Below are 10411 nucleotides of genomic sequence, written 5' to 3'. Positions count from 1 at the left end.
ACAAAGGTGAGTTGATACTGAAAAGATAAGGCCAGAGACCACCAGGGACAGAATTCATTCTTGCNTTGATCTTCTTGATGCACCTTAAAGTTCCTTGAAGTGTCCCTAGCATCTGGTTTCACTTTTATTCCCCCAAATCAATCACTGTTCCAAGACAGCATTTGGAGTCTCACTGGCTTCTCTCACTGGAGTTTCATTCATTGGTCCCTTGTGTACCCTGGCCCCAAACAAGAACAGTCACTTGCCAAGTGCTCCACTTACTCTGCTGTCACCACCACCATCATCAAGTACCACCTGATTGACACAAACCCACTGGAAGACAAAGGTGAGTTGATACTGAAAAGATAAGGCCAGAGACCACCAGGGACAGAATTCATTCTTGCTGGGATGTCAAGCCATGGGGAGGGTCGGTCGTGGAGCCCATTTCTTCTCCTGTATCCCCACAGTGCTGACTCTTTGGCTTTCTCCCATTTTCTGCCCTCGTTTTCCTGGCCTTCTTACTGCTTTTTTCTGCACCCTTCTCTCGCTATTCATGCCCCCAATGTATTCCTTAGTCCAAATAAACTGTTTCTTCCCATTCCCTGCACTCCCGGGTCCCCTCTCCTCCCTTACCCCAGGGGCCAGCATGCTTGCCTTCTCCCTGACCCACTTGCCCCCTGCATTAACACCTCCTTTGCTGTGTGTAGTGAATTGAATTATGTCCCCCTGAAATTAACTGAAGCTTGAATTGTGTCCCCCGTGTTTTATGTATTAGAAACTTAGCCCCCACTGTGACTGTTAAGAGGGTGGGAAATCCTATTATGGTAATTGAAAGGTGGGGCCTTGAAGAGGTGATTGGATTGCAGGACCGTGCAGTAGTGGATGGATTAAAAGTGGTGGTCAGGGGCGTGGTTCTGAGGGCTCTAAAAGAAAAGAGAGTCTCTCTCTCTCTCTCTCTGCTCCACCATTTTTGCAATGTTATACTCTGTCGTCACTGTTGTCACCACCAAGATCCTCACCAGATGTGTTCCCTAGACTTTGGACTGTATGCAGCCTCTGAAGCTGTATGCAATAAATTTTGTTTTCTTAAAAATCACCAGTTCTGGGGCCGGCCCGGTGGCGCACTGGATAGTGCGCCGCTTGGGAAGCGCGGCGGCGCNGCCACTCCGTCAACACAACAAAGGCTCAGTGTATCAGAAAATATTTACTGAACCAAAGTCAGAACACAGGATGGGGAGAGCCAGATGGATCTGTGGTCTCATCTTGTCCAGCACACCCTCCCCCAACTAATGAGGAAACTGAGGCTGAGTCTGTTGACCCCATACTGGTTGATCTTCTTGATGCACCTTAAAGTTCCTTGAAGTGTCCCTAGCATCTGGTTTCACTTTTTTTCCCCCAAATCAATCACTGTTCCAAGACAGCATTTGGAGTCTGACTGGCTTCTCTCACTGGAGTTTCATTCATTGGTCCCTTGTGTACCCTGGCCCCAAACAGGAACAGTCACTTGCCAAGTGCTCCACTTACTCTGCTGTCACCACCACCATCATCAAGAAGTACCACCCGACTGACACAAACCCACTGGAAGACAAAGGTGAGTTGATACTGAAAAGATAAGGCCAGAGACCACCAGGGACAGAATTCATTCTTGCTGGGATGTCAAGCCATGGGGAGGGTCGGTCGTGGAGCCCATTTCTTCTCCTGTATCCCCACAGTGCTGACTCTTTGGCTTTCTCCCATTTTCTGCCCTCGTTTTCCTGGCCTTCTTACTGCTTTTTTCTGCACCCTTCTCTCGCTATTCATGCCCCCAATGTATTCCTTAGTCCAAATAAACTGTTTCTTCCCATTCCCTGCACTCCCGGGTCCCCTCTCCTCCCTTACCCCAGGGGCCAGCATTCCTGCCTTCTCCCTGACCCGCTTGCCACCTGCATTAACACCTCCCTTGCTGTGTGTAGTGAATTGAATTATGTCCCCCTGAAATTAACTGAAGCTTGAATTGTGTCCCCCGCGTTTTATGTATTAGAAACTTAGCCCCCACTGTGACGGTTGAGAGGATGGGAAATCCTATTATGGTAATTTAGAGGTGGGGCCTTGAAGAGGTGATTGGATTGCAGGACCATGCAGAAGTGAATGGATTAAAAGTGGTGGTCAGGGGCGTGGTTCTGAGGGCTTTAAAAGAAAAGAGAGTCTCTCTCTCTCTCTCTCTCTCTGCTCCACCATTTTTGCAATGTTATACTCTGTCGTCACTGTTGTCACCACCAAGATCCTCACCAGAGGTGTTCCCTAGACTTTGGACTTCCCAGCCTCTGAAGCTGTATGCAATGAATTTTGTTTTCTTATAAATCACCAGTTCCGTGTATTTTGTTATAAGCAACAGAAACTAATACACTGTGCTCAGCTACAGAAATGCCAAATACTTAATGCCCAGTTCCATAAACTTTACCTCACCCTTTTTTTCCCTCTAATCATATGCCTCTATTTTGCCCATGTCTTTGTCCAGCACATCTGCCCTGATCTCTGAGCTGCTGTGGAGGGTCACTTAGTTTGGCGGGAGCTGCAGACCCTTGTGGATCTGGGTGAGCTCCTCTAATTTTTTCTCCAGTTCCTGAGCCCGCTGCCTCAGCTCTTTCCCTGACTCTGCCTTTGCCCCTTCATGCAAGTGCTTTGACTCTTTGACAAGGCTGATCACATCTGCCAGAAGGAGAACACCTGCAGTGGCCGCACCCGCGATGCGGGCTCCTTTGGTCATCACCAGAGCAGTGCCTCCAAATGCTTCCTGCACCTGCCCACTGCATTGGACTGAGGCTGTCCCGGCGGTCATGAAGCTCTTGGCCTCGGCTAGTAAGTGAGGGTTGGCTTTGGCTTTCTTGATGGCGCGGATGTGTTTCCCAATGCGTTGGATGAGTGGGATGCATTTCTCGGTCACGGATTTAATTTCGGATGCAGCGTGACCCACAACCTTCATAACAAGCTCCTCCCCGCTGATGCCGGCTGACACTAGGTGGTCAGCTTCGGCTTTTGCCCACAAACTGCTTGAGTAATCCACAATGTTGCTGGAAACGCCAGTCACAGCAGCCGCTGTTCCCAGCCCCATCCCAGTTGCCGAGAGCACCAGACTGGCCCCTGCTGTCACCGGTGCCAGAGACAGGCCAAGGATGGTCAGGATGCCAGAGACAATGCTGGTGGAGGTGGCCACCACGTTGGAGATGGTGCAGTCCCTGTGTACCTTGTCAACCTTGTCTGCGAGGGCGTGGAGCTTTCCTATGAGCTCCTCAAGCTCCATTTTCGTCTGAGGAAACTCGTTCAAAAACCTCTTTCTATCCTGCTCTTCTTTCTGGAGCATGGCTTTGTCCTCCGTGGCCATGACTGTCATAAGCTTTCTCAGAGCTTCATAGAGCTCATTTGCCTCATCCCTGTAACCATAAAGTCAAGTGATTAAGAAAGGCAGTTTTCTTATCCATAAAATGGGCTCAGTAAGATCTATCCTGCATGAATCACAGAGCTTTTACTATAAATCAAATGGAAAAGAACTTTACAAATGTTACTAATTTTTCTTTCAATGTTAAACGTGTTTTGTACATCATAGATGCTCTGTAGTACATATTATATTATTTATTTATTCAATAAGAGAATAGATGGTAAAAGTCATCTTAAGAGCTCTTTAATGGCAGGTATTCAACAAAGATGACTTCTCCATCACTACCCAAGTATTTGCATAGTAGTAACCGTGGATGAGCAAAGAGAAGTGGAATTGGAGCCCAAATGCCTTTATTCAGAGAATCTTAGTGTGTAGAGAAGAATTAACCAAAGAGAGTTAACCTTTGCCCTCAGCTACTGGGAAGTGATCTCTCAGCTCCCAGAATGTCCTGCCTGACAGGAGTGTCTTTGTTTGCCCGGGGGCTTTTGGCACAGGACAGTACAAATACTCCTCGTCTTATAATGGGGTTATGTCCTGATAAACCCATCAACAGTTAAAAATGTTGTAAGTCGAAAATGCATTTAATACACCTAACCCACCAAATGTTACAGCTTAGCCTAGCCTACTTTAAACGTGCTCAGAACCCTTACAGGCTGTAGTTGGGCAAAATCATCTAACACAAAGTCTATTTTATTATAAAGTGTTGAATATCTCATGTAATTTATTGAATACTATACTGAAAGTGAAACAGAATGGCTGTATGGATACTCGGAGTGTGGTTTCTACTGAACACATATTTATTATAAAGTGTTGAATATCTCATGTAATTTATTGAATACTATACTGAAAGTGAAACAGAACGGCTGTATGGATACTCGGAGTGTGGTTTCTACTGAACACATATCGCTTTTGCACCATCATAGACCCACTGTAAGTCAGGGACTGTCTGTGTCACAATGTGACGTGCAAGGGGAGCTTCGGGCCACAGGGTGTAATTTCTGACCTCCAGAAGAACTAGAGACTAAAGGCGTTAGCTGTCCGGACTACAGGTCAGCCATGAGGGCAATATGTGGCTGAGCCCCAGCAAGTGTGGACACTGAGGCTCAGGATGAAAGAGACTCTCTCCTTGACCAAAGACTAGTTAGGCTCTTCTGAACCTCTTCTCCACTAGGTGTTAACCCTGGCCTTCCTTGTCCATCCTGTCCCTGCTGGGCCTGCATGGCCCAGTCTTAGCAAGAATCCTACTAAGTCAGTTTAGTAGGATTGACAACTGATCAAGTTCCTCATCTCCACTTTTGATGTCTTAGACTTGACCTGCCTTTAGGAAAATCCCGTTAGGTCAGTTTAGCAAGAGTCCTCCTACCCTCATGTTAGTGATTTTCCATCTACTGACCCCTCACTCTGCTTGTTGGCTGTAAGTCCCCAGCTGTCTTCACTGTATTTAAAGTTGAGCCCAATCTCTCCCTATTGCAATAGTCCTGAATAAAGTCTTCCTCACTGTTTCCATAGGTATCGGAATGATTTTTTTCTTTACCAGGTGAGCTTTCCTGGTTGGCAATACTCCATGTGTATCATTGTACACTGAATACAGGACAGTACTGTGTCCTGAGGACAACGGAAGTGTCACACTTGAAACCCACCCAGACTCTGCTCCATGTGTCTCTTCTTTTGGCTGATTTCAGCCTGTGTCCTTTCCTGCAATAAACCGTAGCTGTGTAATGACAGTTTTCATTAAGTTCTGCGAGTCTTTCAGTGAGTTATCAAACCTGAGGGTGGCTTTTGGAGCCCCCTAAATTTGTAGTTTGTGTCAAAGTAAGAGAGGTCTTGGGGATTATGTCCTCAGGCTTTGCAGTTTGGCTGACTCTGGGTACTTAGAATTAAAACAAACAAACAAAAAACCTCAGAGCTAGAAGGTATCTTAAAGATCATTTTGCCTAACATCTGCTCTCTTTTTTTCTACTCCTCCAACCTAAGCCCACTCCTGCTCCATCCTGACCTCTGGTTCTAACCCTCGCCCAGGTCTCCTTGGGCCTTTGGGCAGGATGTTTGTACTTGGTTCCCTAAGTCCTTCACCACGATCCTGTCCGATTGAATTACTATTCCCTTAGAACAGATGATAAATCTGAGTCTCCAAGACATAAGCCTAGAGCCCCAGAGCTGAACAGGAACAGAGGCAGGATCCAACCCAGCTCTGTCCAACTCCACTCCAGCCTCTCTGCATCCAGGCCAGCAGAAGGATGCTGTCTTGTTTGTACAAATCCTCAGATGGGGAGAAAAAGGCCCTACCCAGTTTCCTCAGGAACACAAACTGATCACGTCAGGATTTTTCTGATTTGTCCCAAAGGAAGTCCTGCTTGGGTAACATTTGCAAGAAGGAGACCCATGGCCCAGGTTGCTTCCCACAGAGTTTCTTAAAAGTTAATGTTAATTGAGCACCTACTATGTGCCGGTCATTATGCTAAGCACTTTACATGCATTATCTTATTCATCTCACCTAAAAGTCATTGGATGAAGAAACTAAGGCAGAAAGTGATACAGTAACTTGCAAAGGTCACATAACTAGCAGATGAAGGAAATTATCCTGCTCCTGTCGGCTTTACATCACCTCAACCTGAGGCCATTCACTGCCAGTGAAGGAAACAGAGGAAACATTTTCTGTGGATTTTTGAGAAGGAGCATCCTCAACCCCAGCAAGGAAAACTGTCTGGAGGAGGTGTGCCTGCCGGAGAAAACTAGCCCAGCAGGGAGAGCTGGGTGGCATTGCTGTGCACCCCATGGAGATTACCTGGACAAACCAGCCTCTGCCAACAGACTCTCCCAGACTCCACCTTCAGTCAGCAGGAGTTCCAGAGCCTCTCTCCTCACATAGTCCTTGAAATACTTAATGACTTGCTCAATGAAGCTTTTGCTGTCTAGTCAGAAAGAAAAAAAGAATAAGGTTATTCTGATGATGCAAGGCATGAGATTGCTGGGCCAGCTGTGTGGACTTCCTCAAGGTTAGAGGAGAGTATGGTAAAGTGTAAATGGCACTGGGTATTTTGTGGTTAAATGAGCAGCTGTCACATAGGGTATTTTTGATAGAGTCACCAGTGTTATGGACTGAATTATGTCCCCCCAAATTTATATGCTGCAGTCTTAAGCCCCAGTAACTGTATTTGGAGATAAGGCCTTTGAGGAAGTGAAGTGATGGAGATTAAATGGGGTCATAAAGACATGATAGGACTGGTGTCCCTATAAGAAGAGGAAGAGACACAGATTGACCTTTCACTCTCTCTCTCCATGTGCAGAGGAAAGGCCACGTGAGGACCCAGTGAGAAGACATCTTGCAAGCCAGGAAGAAGGTCCTCACCAGAAACCAACACCGCCACACCTTGATCTTGGACTTCTAGCCTCCAGAACCATAAGAAAATAAATGTCTGTTGTTTAAGCCACCCGACCTGTGGGTATTTTGTTATGACAGCCTGAGAAGACTAATACACCAAAGAAGTGCCACAGTGTCTTGTGGAATCACTTTCAGCTCAGATCAACCAGAAAGTGAGTCTTCCAGCCCCAGGAAGCAGGAAAACCCCAAAGATACTTCCACCTACCATGTTCCTATTGGGTGTCAAACACTTTATACCAGTGTCTTCAAAATGTGAGTTTCAACCCATCAATGGGTTGTGAAATTAGTTTACTGGGTCAAGATCATTATTTTAAAAAGGAAAAGGAATTGAAAATATTAGGGCATATTAAATATAGTTTAAGGGTGAGTATTGCTTTTGTGAATTATTCCAAATATGTATCCATGAAATTAGTTTACTGGGTCAAGATCATTATTTTAAAAAGGAAAAGGAATTGAAAATATTAGAGCATATTAAATATAGTTTAAGGGTGAGTATTGCTTTTGTGAATTATTCCAAATATGTATCCACACACACACACACACACACACATCGTTATCTAAATTCCTGGGATTGAGATGTGTTTAGGAATTCAAAATTTGTAATCTTTTAGAAAAGGAAAACAGGGCACATATGGCAGAATCTGGGTGGCACCCTGTTATCAAATGCATTAATATCTGACAGTAAAGCAAATGAATGTTCACATTAAGTAGGATAAGTAATGTAATGACTACAAATAGCCTCAGGTCAGTACAGAGCAGGATTGCTGCCCAAATTAGTTGCAAAAGAAATGTGTGTTTTTCAAGTATTTGGAGATTATGGAATTGCAGATAAGGGGCTGGGGACCAGTATATGTTAATGTGTGTACTGGGACATGATATAAAATGTGTTTCCTACTGTGTAGGAATGAGAGGCATGAGAGAGGCATTATTCTTATTGCAGAGAAGGAAATGAAACGCAGGCAGGAAAAATGACTGCCCAAAGCCAGCAAGCAGAAAGCTCAGGATTTGAACCCAAGGCTAACTGGCCAACATTTCTTTGACATTACTTTGAAGACTCCTTATGTGATTTTTGCATTCTACACTATAGCCTACCCGTGGTATTTTTGTTTTTTTTTTAATTTAAAAATAACGTTCTGGGCCGGCCTGTGGCTCACTCGGGAGAGTGCAGTGCTGATAACACCAAGGCCACGGGTTCAGATCCCATATAGGGATGGCCGGTTAGCTCAATGGGTGAGCATGGTGCTGACAACACAAAAACAAGGGTTAAGATCCCCTTACCGGTCATCTTTTAAAAAAAAATAAATAATAAATAAAAAATAATGTTCTAAACGTCACACAATCGGGTTGGCTGGTTAGCTCAGTTGGTTAGAGTGCAGTGTTATAACAACGAAGTCAAGGGTTCAGATCCCTGAATACTGGCTAGCCACATAAATGAATAAATAAATAAACTATACCCCATTGAGCAAAACTATCACGAGAAGAGAATTCCTCCAGCTGATCATGGATGTTCTAGGACTGGTGGTGGAGGGGGGCTCTCCAGGTGGGTGGGGGGCTGGACCCTCAGCTCGAAGCCTTGTGATCTCTCTATACCCACTCTCTCCCTGCCAGGCTGGTCTTAGGGGACATGGTTCCCTATTGGCACCTCTGAACCCAAGCTGGCCCATTTATTAGACAGGAGGTCATCTTCTTTCTGAGGGAGAGTTTATCCTCAGGAGTTCCCCAGCCCTCGCCTTCCCTCAAGGGCCCAGGGCCTGCTGGGGAGCTCCTGGCTTCCAAACTTGCAAAAACAAGGGTTAAGATCCCCTTACCGGTCATCTTTTAAAAAAAAATAAATAATAAATAAAAAATAATGTTCTAAACGTCACACAATCGGGTTGGCTGGTTAGCTCAGTTGGTTAGAGTGCAGTGTTATAACAACGAAGTCAAGGGTTCAGATCCCTGAATACTGGCTAGCCACATAAATGAATAAATAAATAAACTATACCCCATTGAGCAAAACTATCACGAGAAGAGAATTCCTCCAGCTGATCATGGATGTTCTAGGACTGGTGGTGGAGGGGGGCTCTCCAGGTGGGTGGGGGGCTGGACCCTCAGCTCGAAGCCTTGTGATCTCTCTATACCCACTCTCTCCCTGCCAGGCTGGTCTTAGGGGACATGGTTCCCTATTGGCACCTCTGAACCCAAGCTGGCCCATTTATTAGACAGGAGGTCATCTTCTTTCTGAGGGAGAGTTTATCCTCAGGAGTTTCCCAGCCCTCGCCTTCCCTCAAGGGCCCAGGGCCTGCTGGGGAGCTCCTGGCTTCCAAACTTACCTCCTTCCTTTACTCTTCAACATGACTAAGTAAAACACAGTTTGCTCCCCAGGGCAGCTCCTGGAAAGATTTCCCTTGGTTGCCAAGGCAACTCCAGACGGGGGGAGAGTGCAGTCCTAAGAAAACAGGACTCAAGAAAATGCAGTGTTGATGTGGGTGGGTGCAGGGTTGTTTTGTTTTTTCTTTTTCCTTCTTCACTAAAAGGAGGAAGAAATCCAAGGCTTGGCTGGAGGGAACCTCTGGGACTAAGTCTGTCTATTTATTGATTGGGGTGGGAGTGGGTCTCTACGAGGTGTTAAAGCAAAATTAAAATGGAGACTGATCCTGAAAAATTTCTGAAAAAACAAAACCAAATAGGTTTAACCATGCTTACAAACATAAGCAATGCTTAATTTGGGTCATTTCTAGTAAATGCTTATATTAGGAAAAAAACTTAATCTCAGCCTATCATGAGCATCAAGCTAACATATGGTTATATGACTAGGAACTATCTAACAAGGTAAAACAAAAAAGGCAATTTTGTAACTGCAACCCGTCTGATGGAGTTTGGATGTGTTGTCCCCACCAAAACTCATGTGGAAATCTGATCCCCAATGTGGCAGTGCTGGAAGCTGTTTGAGCCATGGGGGTGGACCCCTCATGAATGGATTAATGCTCTCCCTGGGTGGGGGGATTAATGAGTGAGTTCTCGCTCTATTAGTTCCCGTGAGAGCTGATTGTTTAAAGGACCTTGGCACTTCCTCTCTCTCTCTCTGTCTCTCTTGCTTCCTCTCTTGCCATGTGATCTGCTTATACGTGCCGGCTGCCTGCCGCTTTGTGCCATGAGTAGAAGCAGCCTGAGGCCCATGCCAGATGCAGCTGTCCCAGAATCATAAGCCAAATAAGCCTCTATTCTTTATAAATTACCCAGCCTCAAGTATTCTGTTATAGCAACACAAAACGGACTAATATAGAAAATTGGTACCTGAAAATGTGGATGCAGCTTTGGAACTGGGTAATGGGCAAAGGTTGGAGGAGTTTGGAGGATTTAGAAGAAGACAAAAAGATGAAAGAAAATTTGGAACATTTTAGAGATTGGCTAAATAGTTGTGAACAGAATGCTGATAGAAATGTGGACAGTAAAGACCATGTGGATGATGAGGTCTCAGATAGAAATGAGGAACTTATTGGGAATTGGACAAAAGATAACCCTTGCTACACCATAGCAAGGAACTTGGCTGCATTGTGTCTATGCCTTTGGACTTCGTGGAAGGTGGGACTTCAGAGTTGTGAACCAGAATTTTTGGCAGAAGAAATTTCCAAGCAGCAAAGCATTTAGGAAGC

At 45.3% G+C, this 10411-nt stretch overlaps 1 protein-coding gene across 1 annotated transcript in view; it reads right to left on the bottom strand.

Moving 5' to 3' along the window:
• Window positions 1–2294: 2294 nt before the first annotated feature.
• Window positions 2295–10411, bottom strand: part of LOC103605573 (apolipoprotein L2-like) — a 16985-nt gene continuing 8868 nt past the window's right edge. The window contains exons 4-5 of the mRNA XM_008590194.1: window positions 6180–6306; window positions 2295–3389 (exon numbers count right to left, since the gene is read on the bottom strand). Of these exons, the coding sequence (XP_008588416.1) occupies window positions 2516–3389; window positions 6180–6306 (1001 nt within the window). The 3' untranslated portion in view covers window positions 2295–2515. The remainder of the gene's footprint in view (window positions 3390–6179; window positions 6307–10411) is intronic.

Source organism: Galeopterus variegatus, unplaced genomic scaffold (assembly GCF_000696425.1).
Source record: "Galeopterus variegatus unplaced genomic scaffold, G_variegatus-3.0.2 Scaffold139, whole genome shotgun sequence".
NCBI classification, from domain to species: domain Eukaryota; kingdom Metazoa; phylum Chordata; class Mammalia; order Dermoptera; family Cynocephalidae; genus Galeopterus; species Galeopterus variegatus.
The sequence above is the reverse complement of the archived record's forward strand: the minus strand, read 5'-3'. Positions and strand labels throughout refer to the sequence as shown.